This window comes from Papaver somniferum, chromosome 2 (genome assembly GCF_003573695.1).
Source record: "Papaver somniferum cultivar HN1 chromosome 2, ASM357369v1, whole genome shotgun sequence".
Taxonomy (NCBI): domain Eukaryota; kingdom Viridiplantae; phylum Streptophyta; class Magnoliopsida; order Ranunculales; family Papaveraceae; genus Papaver; species Papaver somniferum.
This window is the reverse complement of record NC_039359.1, coordinates 134,447,740-134,472,844: the sequence shown is the minus strand read 5'-3', so window position 1 is coordinate 134,472,844 and position 25,105 is coordinate 134,447,740. Positions and strand designations below refer to the sequence as shown.

Sequence of the window (25,105 nt, the reverse complement as noted above, 5' to 3'; positions counted from 1 at the left end):
TTTTCTGGAAGGTAATATTATCTCTTGGAGTGCTCGTAAACAAAAGACAGTATCTCGTTCAAGCACTGAAGCTGAATACCTTGCTATTGCTACTGCTGAAATTATGTGGATTCAATCTCTTCTTTCGGAATTACAAGTATCAACTATATCTCCGCCTGTTCTATGGTGTGATAATCTTGGAGCTACATATCTTACGGTTAATCCCATATTTCATGCTCGAAGAAAACACATAGAAATAGACTATCACTTCGTTCGTGATCAAGTTGCTTCTAAAAAGCTGGATGTTCGATTTATTTCTTCAAAGGATCAGGTAGCGGATATTTTTACCAAACCTCTCCCTAGAGACCGGTTTACTTCTTTAAGGTTCAAGCTAACGGTTCAAGATGACCCGTTGCGCTTGCGGGAGGGTGTTAAGGCAACATCAGTTACGTAATATTCTAGAACTCCTTATACATAGTATGTCTTGTATTCTAGGAAAAGTAGAACATTAGGAAATACTTGTATTCCAAGTCTTTAAATATTTAGGTCTCTACAAAGTCTATATGTATATATAGGTTGCCTGTGCTTTGTAATCTTGTATCATAAAACGTATTGGGTATCAATATCAAACAGTTTCTTCTAAACCTCTTTTGTTATTCTTCTCGTTCTTCTGTTAATCTAATAACACCAAAACTCGACTCGCATATTTAGGATTCACGTGCATTTCAAGATATGACAAAAATCTTGGATATATCTTTGGTTTAATGTTTTGTGTCTTAGGATCTTCTTTGAATTTGTTTGTTGGTTAGTTTCCTAGTCAAATAAGATACGGAACTTTAAAGATAAATATCTTTAGGAGTCAAAGTTGTTAGGATAAACTTCACACGTATGTGAAGTTCTGGTCAGTCGATGGTTATAAGTAGTCTTTTCTTTCTGTTTGTCAAGTAGCTTGCGAGCTCGTCTATTGAATCATTATTATCCAGTTGGTTGTTATTTGGGTTAAACTCCATTGTTACTTTCTTGTACTCTTGGATTAGAGTTTGCTCCTGGATTGGAATGTTTTATCGGTTGCTTTAAGGAGTGGATTCTTCTTGTTTTCAAATCGCTTCCGTGTGCCATATCATGTGGATTCAGAGCTACTGTTCGTTCCTGTCGTATCTAGAATAATCGGTCGAGGATTCCTGAGCAATCTAGATATTTTATCATAAGAAAAAAAGAAAAATAAATCTTTGATCTTGTTTGAAAAGTTGAAAGCAGTTGAGGATTTGGGTTCTTATCATCATCTCTTAGTAAGTATCCCCTGTTATCGTTCATCATTTACCGGCATCACCCATCTGGTTGTCATATTCTCTATTTTCGGCCATATTTAATACTAGTGAAACTCTAGTTTCAATTTTTATTACTCAATGAAATTGTGATCGAGTTGTGAAAAAGATATATTGCATGATTTGTGTCAACTGTCAAAACAAAAACGGTACGGTTTAGAAACCCCAGCCCTTGCATATATTCCATCTTCTGTTTCAATATCAAGTTTTGACTAAGCCCACTCGTCTGTAAGTTTTGTGAAACTTAAACCTTTGTCCAACAGTACTCATTTGAAATTTTGAAAACTTTTAAGCCGTTATCTATCAGTATTCATTTGTAAGTTTGACCTAAATGATTATATCTCTTAGTACTGCACGGAGTTCTAATTGATTATGTAAAATGGGTGAATATCCTAATACTAAGGACGAGAGAGAGCATTGGTTCCGCGGAAATGTTGATGGGAGTACTACCTGCCATTTTATAATCGATGGTGATTGTGTGGAAAATTTGGTATCCATGAGATTGGTGGAATCACTTGGTCTCGAAATGGATTGGTACCCTCATCCAGATCAGATTGACAATGTCAAGAATGGAGTAACTATTTGTGTTGGAGTTTGCAGGCTACCATTTTCCTTCGGAAAATATTATTCTGACACTATTATTTGCGAAGTAGATGACATAGTTGTTGGTGATATCGTCTTGGGAAGGCCGTGGTTATCCGATGTTGGTGCAGTTCGTAGAGGCTGGGAGAACTCGTACGAATTTAGATGGGGAAGGACAAAGGTAATATTAACTCCATTTCCTAGACCTGGAGTTATCAAGGAGCATTTGCAAGATGTAGTTGAAGATGACCTTACTACTGATGGTGCTTGTCACAAGAACGTAATTGTTACTTCCTTGATTTCAAGTGAGATGACCAGTTCCGAAGTACAGTCTCACCTCTGCCCATGTAAAGATCCTTGTAGTAACTTCTGTACACCAACCTTTTGGGGATATTGCATGACCGTGCTTGGAAAGTTTCTTGGGAGTTCTTACATTGTAAGGATGGTAGCAAACATCACTTCCCGACTAGTTGGTACGTGCATGTAACGCAGACTGTGAAGCTGAATTTCTTTTCGGATTGGCTAGTGATACCAATGCACAATTCAAAATCAAGTTGCGTCACTAGTGGCAGTTCCAAGTTCCTCTCGTCAATTTGTCATTTTTATGTAAACTCGAGGCGAGTTTCGTCGCAGTGGGGGAGCTTGATACGGGACGTATATTTGGGATTCACGTGCATTTCAAGATACGACAAATATCTTGGATATATCTTTGGTTCAATGTTTCGTGTCTTAGGATATTCTTTGAATTTGTTTGTCGGTTAGTTTCCTAGTCAAATAAGATATGGAACTTTAAAGATAAATATCTTTAGGAGTCAAAGTTGTTAGGATAAACTTCACACGTATGTGAAGTTCTGGTCAGTCGATGGTTATAAGTAGTCTTTTCTTTCTGTTTGTCAAGTAGCTTGCGAGCTCGTCTATTGAATTATTATTAACCAGTTGGTTGTTATTTGGGTTAAACTCCATTGTTACTTTCTTGTAATTTTGGATTAGAGTTTTCTCCTGGATTGGAGTGTTTTATCGGTTCTCCTTGTTTTCAAATCGCTTCCGTGTGCCATATCATGTTAACAAGTTCATTGTTCACCTTGTAAATGCGATTTTCTTAAAATCAGGTACAGCAATGACAACATGTACAAATCTTGTGAAACCATTACTAACAATTCATAAGCTCTCCAAATAGACATGGAAGGAAACTGATAATATTTTGAATAGAAAAAGGAAAGTAGATGTTCTTCAGTCGAAGAGTTATACTTGTAACTACAAATTTATTCACCAGAATTTAGCTAACTAAAGTATAGGATTACAAACTAATTGTACCACAGCTGTAGCTTCTTTGGGACTTCGCTGGTTGGACTTCATCCTGAATATACTACTGTATAAACAAAGTACTAGGACCGAAAACAATGTCTACAGATGATCCTATCCCACCAGAAATTAACATCTCATGGCTGGCCTAAGTTCTACAATTTAGTGAGGTAGTTCAGCAATAACACGCACCACATCAATCTGACAAGAACATGGGACCAAATAACTGAAAGTCATCATCTCACATTAATCATGTGTACAAATATTTAACAGTGTTGTATTAATTATGAATAGAAGCAACAAATTTCTTCAATCCAATCAAAACTCATTACTAAAACAACAACAACAAAATCAACAAATGGATAAAAAAAACGAATTAATCCAATCAAGAGAGAGAGCTATTTAGAAAATCCAGGTTTTCATTTAGAGTGGTGAATCATGTGTTAGAGAAAATGAATTTATACAATAATTTGGTTTTTTGGTCTTGGTGGGATTGGAACTTAGGATTTATTGGTCACTAAGGACACTAGCTCATTTTCACTATTTGTGAATGAACGTTTAGTCCCACATAGGGAAAACTAAAGATGAAATCTCTCCATAAGTATTGAATTTTTTGATATTAGAGTGGCCCTTGGGTCATTAACACTTTTGTGCGAGAGAGAGGACTTAGGCAATGGACTAGTTGGTGCAATCGCACATTTTCACACACGCGAGGTGCTTCGCACCGAAACACGCACGCCGTCATGCGTGCGGGTTCGGGTGTGGGTCAAGACTTATATTTTTTGGCAAAATTTCTTTTGAATTATCGAATTAATATTTGAAACAAAATAATTCTTTGGGAAACATTATGTTTATGCTTGAACATTAATGAATGTTATGACGCATGAACGTTTCAAATCGATATTAAGTGATGCATGAACGTTTAAAACCGTTGGAAAAAATCTGAATTAATTGAAATTGTTTTAATGCGCGTTTATGAGACCTCTGTCTATTCTCCCCTATATAAAGCGATCACTTTCTCTCATTTCGTTTTGTGTCCAGAAGAGCTACTATCCTCTTCTTTTCGTCTTCTCTCCCTGTGTGGTCCTTTATTTTTCATTCCGTGCGCAATCGCTGTTGAGGTAGTAAGAGTGGGCAAGTACTGTAGTGCTAACAGTGCTTGCAACGGACAGTTTTATCCTGGATACGAACTTGACCACAGGGTATAGGCATCACTCATTCTTGAGGCGTACCGGTCAAATATCGTGTTAAGGACAGCGTGTTGAACACGTGACTCTGTCCTCTGTTTGCAGTCCAATTGAGTGTTTATTTACCTTCCAGAAATTAATCTTTTTATTCTAACATCTTTCTAACATCTTTCTTGAGTGTTTTATTGTTACAGACGCAACAATCTTAACACGATATTTCTGTTTTCTGTCTGTAACAATGGGTAAGAACGATGTTGAAAGGCCTACAAAGTTTTCTGTAAAAGACTTTAAGAGGTGGCAGTCAAAAATGTTATTCTTTCTAAGTTACCATGAGTTGGATTCCTATGTTCTGAAACCTTTTGATGAATCGCTGAATGATGCTGGTCGTGAGTCTTCTTTAGATGAATGGAAGAGGAACAATTACATGTCTAAAAATCATATTCTGAATTGCTTGGAGGATGCTTTGTATGATTTTTACAATGCTAAAGAAAACTTTTCTGCTTTTGATTTATGGGATGCTTTGGAGGCGAAATACCAAGCTCAAACTGCCGGAAGTAAGAAATTCTTGGTAGCTAGGCTTTATGAGTATAAAATGGTGAATGACAAATCTGTGGTTGATCAATTCCTTGAACTCCAGCAAATTATGAATGAAATTCTTGCGGAAGGTATGGTGATTGATGAAACTTTTCAAGTGTCTACTGCTATCGAGAAATTGCCTATTTCCTGGTCCGAGTACAAGAAGAAACTTAGACATGAAACTGCTGAAGTTACTATGGTTGAACTGGGTAAGAAAATTCAAGTTGAAGAATTGTTGTGCTCCAAGGACAAAAATGTATCTTCTTCAAGGGACATGTCTTACAAAGCTCATGTGACTGAACACAAAGGTTCCAATGCTGATAAGAACCGAAACAACTCCAAGAAACCTCCAGGCAAGAAAGGTATGTTTCAGAAACCTAAATCTAGCATTAATAAAATTAAGGGTGATTGCTATGCTTGCGGAAATCCTGGCCATATGACGGTTCATTGTAGAAACCGTAAGGACCTTAAAAAGAAAAATAATGCTAATTTGGTTGAAAACAACAAAGATGAATTTTCTGGCACGGTGTCTGAAGTAAATTTGGTAACAAATGTGAGAGACTGGTGGGTAGACTCTGGGGCTACCAAACATGTCTGTGGGAACAAAGAAATGTTCACCTCCTACAATAAGGTAGGGGAAGGAGAGAAACTCTATATGGGTAACTCATCTGTAGCTGCGGTTGTAGGAAAAGGCAAAGTTGGGCTCAAGCTCACTTCTGGCAAGACTCTCACTTTGAATGAAGTTCTTCATGTTCCGGACATCTGCAAAAATCTTGTTTCTTGTGCTGTTTTAGATGATAAGGGTTTTAAAATTGTAATATAATCTGGAAAATGTGTTGTAACTAAGGGTAAGGATTATGTGGGACAGGGTTATAAGACTGAGGGTCTGTATAAGCTTAATGTAAACTCTGCTGTAATGAATAATAATGATTCTTCTGCTTATGTTTGTGAGTCTTTGAACGTTTGGCATGGTAGACTTGGACATGTAAATTATAAGTCAATGCTTAAACTAGCCAATGTGGGCTGCATACCCAAATTTAGTTTGGAAAAGGAACACAACAGCTAACAAACCGAACTCTGAGTTCGGTTTCTGCGATAAAATTTTGAAGTTACCGAACTTAACAAACAAAAAAAATGTGAAGTTCCAGCGTCTATTGGCTAAGTTCGGTTACTTTGTAGTTTTAAAAGTTTTTGCGAACAAAACGAACTCTATTGGCTAAGTTCAGTTATTTTGGAACTCAACATAGTGGCCACAGCAACACAGTTCGGTTAGACTGGATTTGTTTTTTTTCGGTTCTAAGGGTGGAGTTCGGTTACTTTATAGTTTTAAATTTTTTTGCGAAACAACCGAACAGAGAGTTCGGTGACTTAGTTTTAAATCCAATAGAACCGAACAGTTCTTCGTGTTCTTCATTTTCAAGAAGTTCGGTTAGTAAATTAGTTTTTTTTTGGAAAATTGGCCTAACCGAACATGGCTCTGTAACCCCTATTAAAACCCTATTTTGATGATTTCTATTCGATTGAAGCAATCAAAATCAAATTAAAGTGAAGGGTTTGTTGGAAAATACCTCCGGAGTGGTCCCATGGCAGAATCAGGTTGCGGCTGGCGTCTTTTATACTCGATAAAATTATTATGTAACCGAACTTAATTGTGATTGCATTGATGTTGTTACATTCTTAAATAGGCGGTGACGGTGGTGGTGGGAGGAGGTGGTGGTGGTAATCGGTGGTTGGTGGTGGTGATAATCGGAGGTGGTGGTGGTGGTAATCGGCGGTGGTGGTGGGAGGAGGTGGTGGTTATTAGATTGGTTTTAAATTAAATTAGATTAAGGGTAGGTTAGTCATTTCAACGTTTTAGGACACCCCTTATCACTATAGGGAAGGTGGCCTAATAAAACCATGATCCCTCAAAAAAAACCATGATCCCTGACAAGTCGTTCTTTTAAAACCAGTATTCAAGGCATACAAAGCAAGGGACCATTGTACTCTACAAGATGTGTGTCGCGGTGCGTGTAATGATTTGAGAATTGGCCGTGCCTAAAACTTTGATGCGCTGAAATTGGCCGAAGTACACCATCGTACCAGAAACTTCTATTATTAGTCTTAATACTGAACCTGAAATTGGCCGGGCCTAAAACTTTAAAGGCGGCCATCAATCAAGGGAGGAGACACTGCCATGACTCCAGGTTTATCGTTCCTAAATGGTTTCAATTGAAATCATAAAGAAGGATATGCTTTCAATTGAAATCATAAAGAAGGATATCGTAGATGTTTTACAGCTTTCCTTCTGTTTTATGGAAAATTTTGTAAGGAAAATTATTATTGAGCTTAATTTGCAAAATTATTTATGAACACTAACAGTCTGTGGCCTAGGAAGTTTCGCAGCGCTTAGGTTGTCCGACTGACTTTGATGTCAGGGTAACATAGATTAATTTGGCCCCAATTTCAGTTGATTTTAAAATAAGAGGGAAAAAAAAAGTTAAAGCAAATTCAGATCTATATTTATTAATGGTCCTCATTAAAACAGATGACAGATTTTAGGATCTAAAGATTTGAGACGAATAAATAAAAAACCCTAATCTAATACCTAAACACGTTTATTACTTTTGGTTCCATTAGTCTTGGACGACCCATTAGCCTGCTTCTTGTCAGAAACCTGCTTAGTTTCTTCTTCCACATCCTTTTTGGGACCGTTAAAATCCTTATAAAACCTCCTTTCACCGCGTCGATCATCCGTATGTACTGGATTAGAACGACCTATCAAATTGACGCCTATTTTAAACGAAACATAAGCATCCAAACAAGCATATTCAACCTGATTATCAGTTAAGAAACCATTATCCCAGTGGCTCAACTGGATATCTCTTCTCTTCCGCAAATCTTGGCCGAGAACAGCGTTTGACAAATTCCTCAGCCCATCTTTGTATAGCCAACTTTCTCTATACTCTTTGACAGTAGTGGTGAGTTTAAAAGCAGCCAAACTGCCAAGTTCTTCGGTTCTTGCAACATTCAAACCATGATCAGTCCAAAGCTTGTGCGCATCGCCATCGACTCCAGCTCCAACAAAGGTAAACTTCTCATTACCAAGAAAATCAGCAAGTGAATCGGGAATGTGATCGCAACACAAGATCTGAAATATGAGACAGCGCTTTAACGTACACAATTGCAAAACAGCAACCGGGTTTCTGGTGCTATTATCTCTTATTCGTCTCCATTCGATATCAAGACCCACAACAAGATTATTCAACTTAGTCGGGAAATCACTGTAGATACTCGCAATCCATCGATCTACCACAGAAGCTGTATGAGTAACAGTTGTTTGGATTTTATCTTTGTGAAAATACACGGTGTATTCATGATGTGTAGATTTAGTCTTATCAACAACTTTGATAGATGATAATGGTACAGTATCACCACCGTTCTGGCTGTTGCTGCCATTAGTACTACTGTTGCTGCTCATCTGATCACTCCACTTCTTGGGATCAGCGATAGAAAGACCAGACAAGCCATTCTGAATCTTCTGAACTGATGAGCCATTCTGAACTTTCTGAACCAATGATCCTCCTGCCATGGTTAAGTTTAAAAAAAAAAAAGAATTTTCTCAAAGAATTAATGTAAATAAAACTGAATAAATCAGAGCCCGAGAGAGAGGCGAGAATTGAGAAAGTCTAGTGTGTTGTATAGACTTTAGTGTGTTGAAACGGTAGAAAGAGTAGGTTACTTATATGCATAAAAGACTTGGCGACCAAGTATTGTAACTTCCCGAATTAAGGAAAACAAAACCTAGTATAATTAGGAGTGATATTAGCGTTCAGTATTAAGACTAACAATAGAAGTTTCTGGAATCTTAGACCAATCGAACTTTATAGAGTACTTCATGGGTAAAATCGTCTTGGAATGAAGGTGATTAGTTAGTGGCATGGTAATTCTTTACGTGTTATTACTTTGTTTAAAGGGTAGTTTAAATCTTTCCTATTAAAATAAAAAAGGTTTTTTTTTCCTTTTTTTCTTTATAGGCTAAAGCCGGACTCAGGTCCCTACCCAAATCCAGCCAGTTGGACTAGTCACTAGCCCCACTGCTAGACCCAACCCCCCAAATCCCTCTATACAAACTAATTTAAATACAAACTTCAACTACGGTGAGATTGAACCCCTGACTTCCTTCTTACTGGAGTTGATGAGATACTACTGAGCTATGTTCTTGGACCAAAAAAAAAATAAATAAAAATAAACGGTAATTTAAGACCACTGATTTTTTTTTTTTTAAAGAAACAAATAAAAGGGGTAATTTAAGACTAAAATTTTAATTTATGTACAAGGAAATGGATTCCTTAGGGCAGTCCCTATAGTATTGGGAAATGGATTCCTTGATGTATCCAAAAACAATAGTAGCAAGCTGGATATGTTTCGTTGTTGTTGTAGGATAAAAACCTATATACCCGAGTAGGATTAGTATATTTTTTTAATCTATAAATACGAGCAATTACCTACACATAAACCACATCCCATACTCTGCTAAGCTATTAGTCTTTGTCTACTGCGCCAGCATCACCTACATAATATTCCTCTCTTCTACTCATCTCTAATCAAAATCATCCTTCAGTCCCTCTTTTTTGAAGCAATGGTTTCATTAATGAAGAACTTGGTTTATCTTTTTCTGATGTTTTCCCTTCTCCCTCTTACAATTACTGCCCGAGATAATAAGACATGCAAGTTTGACGCTATATACCAGTTTGGAGACTCCATATCTGATGCTCGAAACTTGATTCGTGAAGGTCCTGTTGGTGCAAGGTCTTATGCTGCTCGGTATCCTTATGGAGAGTCATTCTTCCGTAAAGCCACTGGTCGTTGTTCCGATGGCCTTCTAATGATTGATTACTTCTGTAACTATTAATCTCAGCCTCTAATTTAAGTTTCTTTTACGTGATATTTATTACTAAAAGGGTTTCAAACATTGTCATTGGAGATTAGATATTAATAATGTTAAAAAAATATTTTCATCGATTTTTTTTAATTTCTTTTTACTACAGCTATGGCTCTTGGTCTTCCACTTCTGAACCCCTATTTGGAGAGTGGCGTTTCGTTTCTTCAGGGAGTCAATTTTGCCGTAGCTGGAAGTACGGCATTACCTCCCTCATTTTTCAGGGAGAGGAACATTCATGCTCCTTCTACTGATAGTCATCTTAATGTGCAATTGGATTGGTTCCACAAACATCTCAATTCCTCCTGCCACACACTTACTGGTAAAACCTAAAACTCTCTTTTAGCTAAATTTGAAATTTTTATGAGCGACATAAAATCATGTATTGTGTATTTCTAATTCTTGTTATATACTAAACTTTCTTGTCCGTGAACAATTTGCAGAGTGTCGAAACAAGCTTCAACATTCTCTTGTATTCATGGGAGAGATCGGTGGGAATGACTACAATTACGCGTTTTTCCAAAATAAACCCATGGAAGAAATCCATACTTACGTACCCCATGTAGTCGGAGCTATAACCCATGGTGTTAGGGTATGTTTATTCTATCAATCTTATCTCTAAAATTATCTTATCTCTAAAATTATCTTATCTTAGTTTTTAACTATGTAAATATGCAATCGTATAGAGTAGTTAAAATAACATGTTTTTGTGCTTGAGCAGGAAGTCATCAGAGCTGGAGCTAGACACATAGTTGTTCCTGGTAATTTCCCAGTCGGATGCATACCGATATATCTCTCTTTATTCCATAGCCAAAACAGAAGAGCATATGACGACATGGGATGCTTAGTGGGTTTAAATGAGTTTGCGAATTATCACAATAATTATTTAAAGGGTGCGCTGCAAGGGCTGAGGCAAGAGTTCCCTAATGTTGTCATAGTTTATGGTGATTATTACAACGCATTCCAATCGGTCCTTCGTCGGTCTCGTTCCCTTGGTTTTGATCAGTCTTCAGTGTTGAGAGCATGTTGCGGAGTCACCTGAGCTCCTTATAATTTTGATGGAAGTCGGATGTGTGGAAGTCCAGGAGTTACGGTTTGTTCCGATCCTTCTCGACACATCCATTGGGATGGAGTCCATCTCACACAAGCAGCTTACAGGCACATGGCAAGTTGGCTCATTAATGATTTCCGTTCAGCTAAAGTCCAATGTTAAACTAGATTTAATGGTTTTTTGGTGTAACAAAATTTAATTTTAAGCATAAAACAGTACATGAGCTTAATTTTTTGTCGAATAAATTTTATATTTAGGAGCTGTTGCACCAAGTGCTAAAGCGTGAGTGTTTTGTACCCATTGAGCAAAGACGGGTTGTAATTGAATTGGTCTTTGGTAACTTACTGTTATTGAACCCATAAAGAACGAGTCACTTCACCATATTGTGACCTTGGGGAACGAACATGAGCATGGGCTTGGAGAATCATACCCAGAGCAATAACCGGTGGACAGTTAAAACAAATGCTCAGTAAATCAGTAACAATCACACATCTCTAAAAGAACCATAATTTTGGGCATACCAAAATCTTTCAAGGCATACTGAATGAAGACAAAAAAGGTTGTTGAATAGCAAAATCAGATAACTCCTTAACCCATTTTTTTAATGGCAAATCTGCCCTTTACGTATTAGTGTTAATAATCTTGATTAATGATTAAATATTTTGTTTAGAGATTAAGATATTTTTCAGAATTATAAGAATTGTTTAGATGAAAAATATGAGGAAAAAAAAATCAAAGTTTTGGTTTGGTTAAGAAGGAGAGAAAGAGAAGCAGAAAGTGAGAAAATTATAATTCTTGATTCAATGGAGGATGAAGAGGTTCATATATCATCTAAAAAACCTACGAAAATACACATCAACTACACCAATGATTCCCAAATGGCTGATTTCTTAGATTATGAATCATGGTTCGGCGAAACAGGTTGAGGTTCGGCTCACATCTATGAGCCGAATCTACCAATTGATGAACGGTTTGGCTTACTGAATCTGTTTACTGCATGCGCCGAACCTATAATTTCCAATTCCCACCCTTTTGCTAGACACTAGTTCGGCTTATATGAAAGTTTCATAGTAAGCCGAACAACATCCTGAATAGCCCGGAATAGAATCATTACTAATTCGGCTTACATATCCAAATTCGTATGTGCCGAACATAATTTTTTAATTTCTGGGTTGAAATATTGTTACTGGTTCGGCACATATGGAGAATATCGTATCAGCCGAAACCTCTTATGTTCAAGGTTCGACACATAATATGATTATCGTCTGAGCCGAACATGAATTTGTTAATTTTTGGGTTAAAATATTGTTCGCGGTTCGGCACATCTTGAGGATATCGTATAAGCCGAAACCTGTAAATGTTCATAGTTCGGCACATAATGTGATTATCGAATGCGCCGAACCTGAAGGACAAATGATTCGGCGTGTAACTAACATTAGAGGATAAGCCGAACTCTGTAAATTCGGCACATAACTGTTAAGCTATTCATTAAAACATGAAATTGACGGTGTCCATAACCCAATCCCAGCACCATTAAAAACAAAGTTCAACACCTTAAATCAAAGGTGTTTGCAACACCATAAAAGTGTACTTAAAACTTAAGAAAAAGTGTACCATAAAAGTGTACATAAAAGGGAATTTAACCACGACCCCTCTTCTTAGTTCCACGACCACCTCTTCTTCCACCTTGGTCTTCATCTTCCGACGCATCATTACCGGGTTGGACGGTAGCACCAACTTGGCTTGTACTTTCACCAACTTGTCGAGACCTCTTAGTGGTAGGCCTTTTTTCGGGTTCCTCGGGTCCTTGTCCTTTGTTGATGATTGCATCCCACTTGTCGATGAGGTATTTTTGTTCTTCCACGGTCATTGTTGTTTTGCAACCAAGTTTGGCCTTCATTTTCTTCAACATCTCCCTACCCGCGGCAACCTATTTTTCATTTGAGAAAAACTTATAACCATGAGGTTGAAGACATTTTTACCATAACTAATATATGAAAACAGTATAAAGTGAAGTCATTCTTACCATAACCTTGAAAGCCTTGACTACATCTTCGGAATTAGACTTGTTGGTGATCTTGATTGGCCTCGCCTTCCCCTTATCAGATATCTTTTGCCTTTTCTTATTGATAATGAAGGGATGAGAAATTTGGTTATACCAATCCATATAGCCCGGATCCTCTTCACATGGATCATCAAGTAAAGGTGTTAACTTGGACGCATCTAATGTGTGATTGTCTAAATTATTCCAAAACTCAACGGTGGGATCAGGATCATACTTTGGTTCCCAAGATGAAGTGGTGCTTTTAGTTCCCTTACCACTCTTTGGTAACAACCTGAATTTCTCGTCAAACAAAGGAACCTTTTGGACGCATCCTAATTGACGGAGTACTCGCCTAGGATCGTATATAACATAACCACCGGGATACCACAATGGCCCATGATACATTCCTACCGGCATATCCTCATCTTCAACAACTTCATCTTCTTCATCTTAATTCTCATATGGTTGAAAAGCGACATCATCAACACCAAGACAGTCTAACGTCTCTCTCAAACTTGCCACCAACTTCTTTTTGTTCCTTTTCTTGGAGTCCTTGTACGCGTACCGTGCTGCAGTTGGCTCAGTATCAACATAATCGACATCTTTCTCAAATACTTTGGCCAAGTTCAAAATTGGGAAATGGTCATATATCCACACCTGCATCGAAAAAACCACATTAAAAAATCAAAGGATTTGAATTGATAGAAACAAGTTTTACTTGGAAACATCAAAGTAAGACTAAAGTTTGCAAACTCAGAGAACTGTTCGGCTTATATGGATCAAGTATTATAAGCCGAACCAAGTAAGAAAAAACTTCGGATTAAAAGGTTTTATGGTTATAAGCCGAACCATACTCTGAACTCCCAAAAGTTACCTAGAGCAAAGTGAAGTTCCCTCCGATGTTTGTACTTGTCAACCTAGGCGCGGTGGAAAGTTGGTCCAGCAGGTAAGCGAGCGTAGCCGTTCCCCAAGCAAATTTGTTACAAGTTTCAAGATTCTTTACCAATTGGAGATAATTAACATTTACCTTGTTTCCGGTAGTGTCGAGAAAGATGTCTCCAAGAGTATAAAGCAAGTAGGAAGTTCCGGTTTGCTTCACTTTGACGGGATCCATTATCAACAAACCTTGTGTGACTCTTTCCTTTGTGTTCTCAAAATCCCTTTTCAAGTTAGTCAACTTGATCTTCTTATTCTTCTTATTTCTGCCACCTGGTATGAAAACGGTATCGACATCTTTAACTGATCGACAAAACTCCAACTCAGTTTTCATTGAACCCCAACCAAGGCATTCCAGGTACAAATTGTATAGCTCATCCCAACTCATGTCATAAAAACCAGCATCCACACTTACACCCCTTGCTTTAAGACCTGTAATCTTACTAGCCTCATCAGGAGTGATTGACATCTCTCCAAAAGGTAATTGAAATGTGTAAGTTTCTGGACAAAAGCGCTCGGTAAATGCAGAGGCCGACACACTATCATATTCCTTATGTCCATAATTGATAGTAGGCCATAAAGCACTTGCTTGTACGTAAGCAATCACCTCAGGAACCTCTTCATCAAGACTCCATTCCGCTGCCCTCTGGTGTCTCAATACTCGGACTGCACGGTTGTGATAAGGAGTCTCATAAATTCTCTTCGCCCAAGATCGGCATAACCAATCAACACATTTCCTCCATCTTCCGGAAGACCATGAGGCAAACCATCTGATCGAGGTGTAATTACGTCATCTTCATCAGGAATGTGTAAACCAGTGATCCGTCGATCATCATCGTGCTTCTCTTTCTCGGGTTCTACCACCTTCTTACCTCTCTTGTCTTTCTTGGGTTTTCCTTGGGGTTGTGTTTATTGATGAACTTCTTGATTATCATAAACTTCTTCATCTTCAGCTATTCCTTCTTCTTGTCTTTCAATTCTTACTTGTCTTTCAATTCTTACTTCTTCTAAAGTTCCTCCTCTACCTCCCGCTCCCAATTTTTTCTTACCTCCTCCTCTAGGATCGAGAGTTTTAGAAGTAGAAGGTGTTACCTCTATCTTCTTCCCCTTTGTAGCTGCATTGGTCCTGACACAAGTATGAAAGTTATAAGACTAATTCGAACAACAAAGAGATTTGGAAAGCCAAAAACTTGTAAGAAAATAAGAAGGCTCGGCTTAACCGAAATAACACATATGAGCCGAATCATGTCTTGAAATTTTTATTAGCTTACACAAAGAGTGGATCGGCTCATACCACAAAACAATTATAAGCCGATCCCATATATTCAGCTCACAACCGATACCGTCGAATAAGCCGAATCTATGAGAGCAGCCAACTTCCTATCGAACACAGAAAAGGTAAAACTAAAAACCAATCTAATTTAATAAGAGCAGCCAACTTCCTATCGAACCAGAAGATAAATCCGTTTGCTTTTCAACTTAATCAAAAGTATTTACACAGACAGCAATAAAACTTGTTCTTTATCTTCTCTCTACAAATTTTTTATCTGCCTAACATCAACACCAGGGTGGGAAACGTTCTCAAAGATTACATAACATGATCATATTTTAAGCTTTCCTCTAACCTTGAGATTATGTGCAGTGATGTTTACATTTAAAAAATCATAGTTACTCATTATTATTATCAGAGTTCAAAGATTGTTCCTTGGAAACCTTCGTGTAGCTATTACTGAGTGGATATTGGACTTAGGTTTACAGAGTGAATTTATATGGCTAAACAAACTAAGTTAGTTATCCTCGAACATCAAGAGCTAGAAATAGTCAGAATTAACAATAAGCTTACTTGTGTATGTTTTTGATAGTTGGGGGAGGACATGTCTTCTTGTTCTTCTTTGCCCTGCGCTTGCGGTTTTTGCTACTAGATGCTTGATTTTCTGTAACATCACCCCTGCTTCCCATTTCTGCCAAATCTAAGTCTCCGATCTTCCCATGCACTCTCCTTACTCTAACTTACTAGGTTAAGTAAATTTCAAACTTCCAATTTGTATCCTACACTCCCCATCTTCTAGTGTCTCTGAATCGAGCATATCAGCATCTCGATAATCTTTTGGACTTTCTTCTTCGTAAATAGTAGGTTTTAATAAATTCGCACCCCCCTCCATGAAACCTACACAATAGTAGAAATATATCTTAGTTACAGGCTTTACATGTATACTACCTTAACAAAAATGCGAAACATGTCATAAAATTGTTCTGAAGTACACAAAAAAACTCAAATTTAGAAATGATGTGGTGTACCGAGGGGAAAAAAAATCAACAGATTGTACTTCTATTAGAACACTAATACTAAGCCGTAATAAAAATGATCCAATCATACAAACAATAAGACACTTGTAGCATGACTCAGACTACAAAAAGATCCTTAAAATTCTTACCTAAAAAATTATGTCAAAGGATTAGACCTAGAAGAATGTTGCGGTACCAACACTGAGTTGGTTTAGTTTCCCTTAATAAGCTCTTCTATTTTTAGTATATTTTCAATTTTGTAATTAGTTAAGACTCTATAGTTAATATTACTTGTTCCACAAGTATTTGCAGGTATAAATACTACGCCTGAGCTTGTAAAACAGTTATGAATTAATACGAGAAACTCTTCTTCAATCTCTTTTATCCTTCTTTTCTTCTTCTCAATCCTCTTATTCTCCTAATTCATCTTGTTATCTGGGTTCTAAACCTATTTCAGTTACGTAAACCTTGTGTTTTAGTCTAGAACCCTAACATCTGGTTCAGAGCAGGTTCATCCTGTACCTACTTTTATACCAATTTTTTTTTTCTTTTCAATGACGTACACAAACGATTTGTCTAAACTACAACAGAGTATTGATGGTGTTACAACCAAACTTGATACACTGGTTGAAACTATCACCAAAAATCGTGAGTTGGATGAAGCTGCGGTTAAGAAACTACGTGCATAGGAAAAATCAGCTCGAGAAGACGATAGAGCTAACCGTAAAATTGATCTTGTTGAACATGAAAAATATCTTACCACTGGGTTAACTAAGGCTTTCCGTGATGTGCTTCAAGAACTCATTCCTCGTCTGCAAACAACAGATGATATTCCTCAAACCAATGCCAATCGTAATACACATAATAATGGTGGTGGAATTCTTGATACCCCTCCTCGCAATCCACCAGTTCACCTGAAGTTTGTTTCTTTTGATGGTGATGACGTCGATGGTTGGTTATTTCAAGCTGAGCAATATTTTACTTGGCATAATATTGCTAACAATATGAAAGTATCACTGGCTGCTGCTCATCTTAAAGGAGATGCTAATGCGTGGTTTCGTTGGAAGCGAACTACATCCGTCAACCTACAGTGGCCACAATTTTGTTCTCTGGTGCGTGAACGATTCTCTCCTGGGAATTTTATTGATGCTAAAATGGCCATTAGTACAATTAAGCAAAAAGGTATTGTTAAAGAGCATATTCCTGCATTTGAACGTCCTTTGAACTTTGTTGATTTTCCTGAATCACACTTGATTAATCTGTTCATCCATTCCTTCAAACCTGAGATTGGTTCTGTGGTGAAGTTATTTGAACCCACAACTTTGGCTTCAAATTTTAAGAAGGCACTAACTCAGGAAGAAGTTTTATTGATATCACCCAAAGTTTTTCCTAGGACCAACCAGTTCAGATCACCTATAGCTCCTACCAATCCTAAGATCAAGAGAAATCCTTTACCAGCTGGTGTTAAACACCTTACTTGGGAAGAACAAAAAGAAAAGAGGGAGAAGGGTCTTTGCTTTAATTGTGAAATTTTTTATCAGCCTGGTGATTTATGTGAGAAGCCTAGACTATAACTATTGGATGTTCCTACGGATTCAGAGAACACTGATGCAGCTTATGATGGGACAAGCCAAGATACTGATGCAGATCTCATTCTAACTCACACTACCCTTTCAGAGGATTTGGAACCAAAAATCTCTTTGAATTCGTTAGTAGGTTCTTCTTTTCCTAGGACTATGCGTATTTTGGGTTATACTAAAGCTCAGATTTTTTCAATATTGATTGACTCTGGCTCAACCCATAATTTTCTTCACCCTAAAATTGCTAAGAAATGTGGGTATTCTACGCAATCTGCAGAGGCTGTCTTACAAGTTACTGTTGGTGATGGTGCTCAAATACAAACTCGTGGATTCTGCCATAATATACAGGTGAAACTTCAAAATTGTTCTTTTTCGACAGATTTTCATCTTCTCGATATCAGTGGTTGTGATGCTGTTTTAGGAGTTCAATGGTTACGCACATTGGGACCTATTACATGGGATTTTTCAAAATTAATGATGAAGTTTCGAATCTAAGAGAAATATGTGGTTTTTCTAAAACGATCACATATTAATGTTCTGCGTGTATGATGAAGTTTCGAATCCTTGTAAGCCTGCTTTGTCTCGCAACACATGCTCTAATTTTAGTCTTACTGCACCAATTTTTCCTGGAGTTACTGAGATAATCCAAGAATGTCATTCCGATGTTGAGCTAAGTGTTCTTATTCAACAACTCATTGATACCCAATCATGCTAACTCAATTTTTCTTACGTTAATGGAGTTTTACGCTACAAAGGACGTATAGTGGTGGTGCCAACTTCTTTATGGTGTATCAAACTTCTTGAGGAGTTTCATTCAAATCCTATTGGGGGTTATTCGGGATTTCTGCGAACTTACAAGCGTTGGAAACATAATTTTCATTGGAAAGGCATGAAACGATCAGTTAAAGAATTTATTGCTCAGTGTGATGTGTGTCAACGAAATAAAGCTGAAGCTATAGCTCCACCAGGATTATTAAATCCTCTTCCTATACCTGCCGATGTGTGGATCGACATATCAATGGATTTTATTGATGGATTTCCATCGTATGATTGTAAGAATTCCATTCTGGTGGTGGTGGATCGTTTAACCAAGTATGCACACTTTATTGCACTCACACATCCTTATTCGGCTAGCTCTATTGCGGAGATATTTGTACGAGAGATTGTTCGTCTTCATGGGATGCCAAGAAGTATAGTCAGTGATCGAGATCAAATTTTAATGAGTAACTTTTGGGATGCTTATTTTACTATGCAAAATACCAAACTCTGTCGTAGCTCAGCATACCATCCTCAGTCCGATGGCCAAACATAGGTAACTAATAGAACCTTAGAATGTTATTTGAGATGTTTTGCTGGTATGAAGACAAAGGATTGGTCTAAATGGATACCATGGGCAGAATGGTGATATAATACAAGTCATCACTCAGCCATTAACATGACTCCTTACCAAGCACTATACAGTCGTCCTCCACCAACAATCTCTACTTATCTGCCTGGTTATACTTCTGTGAATGATGTGGATTTAAACTTAAAGGCTAGGGATCATACCCTCAAATTACTGAAATCCCATTTACATGATGCTCAAGCTAGAATGAAAGCATACACGGATGCTCATCGTACAAAAAGAGAATTTTCTATAGGTGATTGGGTTTATCTTCCTTTACAACCATATAGATAGAAAACTGTTACTAACCAATCATTCTCAATACTTTCTCCAAGATTCTATGGCCCTTTTCGTGTTCTTGAGAAGATCAGTTCAGTAGCATATAAGTTGGAACTTCCCGCGGAAAGTCGTATTCATCCTGTGTTTCATGTTTCTCAATTGAAACTGAAATTAGGGTCCGCTAACTCTGTTCAACAGATCTTACCATCTGTCATTGATTATGATAAGTGGGAACCAGAAGCTGTTTGGAGCGCAAAATGTTCAAGAAAGGTTCATATGCAGGTACTAAATGGTTAGTCAAATGGATGGATCATCCTAATGATGAAGCTACATGAGAAGATGCAGATGAATTGCTTCTTCGTTTTCCAGAATTTGGGGCTTGAAGACAAGCTATTTTCACCCAGGGAGGGATGTTGCGGTACCAACAATGAGTTGGTTTAGTTTCCTTTAATAAGCTCTTCTATTTTTAGTATATTTTCAGTTCCGTAATTAGTTAAGACTCTATAATTAATATTACTTGTTCCACAAGTATTTGCAGGTATAAATACTACGCCTGAGCTTGTAAAATAGTTATGAATTAATACGAGAAACTCTTCTTCAATCTCTTCTATCCTTCTTTTCTTCTTCTCAATCCTCTTATTCTCCTAATTCATCTTGTTATCTGGGTTCTAAACCTATTTCAGTTACGTAAACCTTGTGTTTTGGTCTAGAACCCTAACAAAGAATCAACATTCAACAATAGCTGGAATTCAGAAAGAAATTTGAAACAATCGAATCCAAAAAGTGGAGGATTATCAAGCTAAAAACTGACTTTCACCATTCTTTTATACAAAACCCTCATCTTCATTTATGATCGTCATACACATTACAATTATAAATAAAACATGGTCATTCAGTAAATTAGGTTTTCACCTGAGATACTGTAACCTCAAGATCCTGACACGCCATAAGATAAAATCACCAGAAGGAAATCGAGCATGAAGTTTTCAATCCAGATCCATCATAACTTCAGTCGAATTTTGTTGTAATTTCTCTGGTAATACCACCGATAAGCGTTCCAGTTTGAAGTTGAATTCATTCTGAAAATCTAGTTTGTTTACTGATTCTGGAAAAAAAAGAAAAGAAAAAGAAGAAGAAGAGGTGGAGAAGTGGATGATGGAAGGGAGAAAATTTGAGCGGGAAAGTAGGTAAACGGAAGGAGGCGTAAAGCGTTGGAGATTAGGAGATCATTTGAGAGTTTTTTTTTTTTCTGACACATTCGGCGGGCAGATTATTTCAGAGTTGCTGTAAGTTAGGTTTGCAGAAGTGTGGTCTGCCTTACTTGTGTGTCCCATTTTTCATTTTTTATTTTTCAAACATTCATCGTTTCCTTGATCGGTGGAATAAAATGGAATTGCAAAATGAGTAATTCTAGACGCACCGGGATAAATTGGATGATTTATCCAGCAAGGAGATCCAATGGTGGAGAGGAAAATGACTATACTATTATTTATTTATTATTTTTTTTACGAAGGACTAGGAGTAAGAACTCTCAATTTCACGTAATGTGCGAATCAATCAAGTATCTCGTAATAGAAATATACGAAAGAAATACAGATACATGAACAAAGTATTAAATACATGTATTTCATTGAAGAGATGCTTCATAAAAGATTAATTTGTACATAAAATAGAAAGCAATTACATCTAGTAGTCATCGATCTTTATGTGAGCGTAGATCTACGTCACGCTAGTGAAATCGCCCTCGAATAGATGCTTGAAACGATTATATCAATCAACAGAAACTCCTTGAGGCTATATGAAAATGCATAATCACTAAAGTGGGATTAGATTTTATTCTAGTTATAGATAATAATTATCATTATATTTACAAACCCTAAATTCTGCCTAAATCTTTAAATACATTTAGTGAAGACCCAGGTAGAAACTAAACTGAAATAAAGTTCATACCTGTATGCTAGTAGTATTAAACATTTCTCAAAGGTCATCGGAGTGTAAACAAAAAGTCTCACGTAGGGTCTCTGACGCCTACGATTTTGAGAATTGGGGATGAGTTTTTTCATCAAAATCTCTGTCCAAATCGTTGGTTTTTAAATTTTAGTTTTGTTTTTCCTCGGATTAATGTACCATAATCTCTTTTCTAGTATGTTTTGATGTTTTTTTAGTCTCTATAATATCTACAACCTTTTTTTACTTCCATAAGTCTTTTCATCGTTTATCTCTCTTACAATTTTATTCTGATGGATATTTAATCTTTGTGCAGGACCCTCCTGTTCAGACATGGATCTTTTCCTGTATTGGAACTTTGTGATTTGGTCTTGTATGGGCATCTTGATAGTATTATCAACTGTGGTATTTTTACCAGTAACAGTCTATCCCAACCCTGCAGTATTGCGAAATGATAGTATATCAGCAATGAAGTTTTCTCAATATGAGATATACAATTGTATTCCCAATCAAGTTTTGATTATCATGAGTAACCATGTGAGTTCACAAGATTCTATCCCGATCCGAAGCCAAAAAATTCAAATCCCAATCTTTCCCCCTAGAAAACCCCGTGTTTGGCGCAGTCAACAATCTATTCCGATCCTCATGCATCCTCAGTTATATAGAATAATCTTATTGTCAAATCTAAATTATTCTCGGCTGTTTATTAGGAAACAAAATATCCTGGAAATCAAACCTTACATAATAAAAACCCGAGTTCAACTCCCTAAAGTCAATACACCTCTTGGTAACCTTGAAACCCTAATCCTTCATACCAGATTAAGTAATCGCTATTCTATGGAGGCTAACAACACCAAAAACAATCTTGCTTTAACCACTAAGAGAATGGAAGCCACTTTCATCCGGAAAGATAGAGGTGTTATTGGTTCACTGAAGACTTTGAATGAAGCTGCAGAAGTATGGTCGAATAGTCTTATATGGAAGCTTTTAGTCAGAAAGAAAGAAGATGATGATGATGATGATGATATTGAAACCTCTCAGGTAAAAGATGAACTGGATATCTTATGGAACAAGTATAAGAAAAGAGAAACAAAGGTGGTGGCAAAGTATCTGTATGTCTTCAAGTTCAATACTGAGAAAGATATGAAGGAGGTAATTAAAAAGTCTCCTTGGAATGTCCAAAAAAGTTTGTTAGCTCTGCAAGTTTACACTACTGCTATCGTGTATAAAGATTATAAGTTTACCACACAAGCAAGGAACGTTCAGTTCAAAGAACTATTTTTGGAGCATCATCATGTTGTTGTAGTTGATGAGACAATTGCAGATCTGGGAAAGAAGATATCAACAGAACCGAAGAACAGCAGGCCTAGAGGCTCCAATATGATCACTGCACGTACTGAAGTGGACCTTAAGAAGCCTTTGAAGAGGGGAGAATGGTGGAACACTAATTCTGGTGAGTCTACATGGATCAGATATCATTGGGTTAAACAACCCCATAATATATGTGATCAATGTTACGTTATTGACCACGATGATGATGCATGTGAAGCAATTGCTCTGTATTTAAAAGAAAGGGCTATGACTCAACGGGAGTATGAAGAACATTGCATTGCGAAGAGCGCAACTACACATAAGGTAACTAATGAAGAAGATGGTCAGGATAAGGACTATGTTCACATTGAGAATGAGCAGGAAATGGAAGATGATACCTCTAGGAACAGCAAAAAGAGCCAGAAACCAACCTGTGGAAGACAATGGTCAAAATCCTTCAATTGATGGACCTATCCTGGTTACTCATGGGGCTACAAATAACATGTTTGCTTCATCAAATACTCAAGGAGATCCTATGGAAACAATGGATAATGATGCTCTCAAGGCAAAATATACCAACACAAAGCTAACTGCCATGCAAGAACAGGGGGAGAATGCTTCTGTGGTAACAAACTCTCCTCATCTCTACTATTTTAATTATTTTGGTTCTTATTTGCACTTCAATTGTTTATATACTTTAACTGCTAGGAATAGTTGTATTATTAAGAGTGCATATAGGTGTTATTGTAGAATTATGAGGGTTTTAGCGTGGAACTGACAAGGTTTTGCTAAGAAAAAGGCTAGAGATCACCTTAGAGACATTATGCATAAATATGACCCAGACATAATATTCATTTCAGAGGCTAAAATAGGAGAGGATAAAATGAGAAAATTAATTCGACCTTATAAGTTTCCAAATCATAAATTAGTACCATCTAGAGGTTTAGCAGGTGGCTTAATTCTTATGTGGAAAGATGGGTTTCATTTTAAGGTAGTCAATACAGAATCTTGGATAATTAATTGCCTAGTGCAGGATGATCCTAGCAAGCCGGAATGGGTTCTAACTTTCATGTATGGATCCTCCTATCCTAACCACAAGGAGACACAATGGAATTATATCAAGGATCTTAGCCAAAATATTCAGCAGCCATGGATTATCATTGGAGATTTGAACTTGGTATTTGCTAATGAGGGGAGGCATTCAACAGGAAGTACATCGTTAGATGTTTCTTATACTTCTTCTTCTTCAAGAGACTCTCACTTCGTTGATTTAATACATGGGGTTGGACTGGAATATGTGGGATACACTGGTCTATCATTTACGTGGTCCTCAAATGTCCATGGCACTGGTATTCGTAGGTCGAGAATCGACAAGGCTATCACCAATGATGACTTCACCATTAATTTTCCGGATGCAAAGATACTATACCTGCCGCAACTGGGATCAGATCATTTTCCAATTATGATGGACAATACTAACTCAACTGGAGATAGGAAGCGCAACTGGAAATATTTCCAATGCTATGAAAAAGATACGACATTAAAGAATGAAATTATGTCAGCATGGAACCATCAATTCAATGGATCTCAAGCATACCAGTACTCTAGGAGACTCATCGTGTCAAAAAAGCTTGTGTCAAAGTGTAATAGGGAGAAATTTGGCGACATTCGGAGTAATATTTTTCTGCTGCACCAACAGATTGAAGCACTACAAGGCAGTACTGAATCAGTTAATGCAACTTTACAAGTTCAGCAACTTGAGACTCAGATCGAGCACTGGCACCAAATCCAAAACGATTATTGGGGACAGAAAGCATGAGATGAATATTACTTAGAAATGGATCGTAATACCAAATACCACCATGCCAATGCAAACAAGAGAAGATCAAAAAATAACATTGTATCCCCAAAGATGAAAATGGGAATTGGTGTACACCAAGGAATGATTTGGAAAACTTACTCATCAATCATTACAAAACATTGCATACTACTAGCTCTCCGATAAGAGATGATCATATACTTCAGTGCATCCCTAGTGTTATCCCTGAGATAGAGAATGAAGAACTCATGAAAATACCAGATGAAGCTGAGATTTTCAGAGATTTGAAGAGTATGAAGTCATGGAAGGCGCCGGGACCTGACGGATTTCCACCAGGGTTCTTCAAATCTCATTGGGAGATAGTGGGTTCGGATGTGGTGAGTATGATCCAGCAATTCTTTCGTTCGGGTTATATGATGAAGTGTTTGAACATCAGTAATATTACTTTGGTCCCAAAATCGAAGAACAAACAGCTTCCTTCTGATCTACGTCCTATTTCTCTGTGCAATACAAGTTACAAGATCATCTCAAAAATCCTTTCTTTAAGGATGAAAAAGCTAATGAGGAAAATTATCTCACCATTACAAGAAGCATAC

The 25,105-nt window shown here is 37.2% G+C and overlaps 2 protein-coding genes and 1 pseudogene across 2 annotated transcripts; 2 read left to right on the top strand and 1 right to left on the bottom strand.

The window, feature by feature from the left end:
• Positions 1-944: 944 nt before the first annotated feature.
• LOC113353982 lies at positions 945-2,882 on the top strand. The gene is made up of 2 exons (XM_026597444.1): positions 945-1,268; positions 1,708-2,882. The coding sequence occupies exon 2, from the start codon at positions 1,801-1,803 to the stop codon at positions 2,371-2,373; it is 573 nt and encodes a 190-aa protein (XP_026453229.1). The 5' UTR covers positions 945-1,268; positions 1,708-1,800; the 3' UTR covers positions 2,374-2,882.
• Positions 2,883-7,458: 4,576 nt separating this feature from the next.
• On the bottom strand, positions 7,459-8,621 carry LOC113353981 (Werner syndrome ATP-dependent helicase homolog). The gene has a single exon (XM_026597443.1). It carries the CDS (start codon positions 8,520-8,522, stop codon positions 7,539-7,541), a length of 984 nt encoding a protein of 327 aa, XP_026453228.1. The 5' UTR covers positions 8,523-8,621; the 3' UTR covers positions 7,459-7,538.
• A 951-nt stretch (positions 8,622-9,572) lies between these two features.
• Positions 9,573-11,085, top strand: LOC113352001 (annotated as a pseudogene).
• The last annotated feature ends 14,020 nt before the right edge of the window (positions 11,086-25,105 follow it).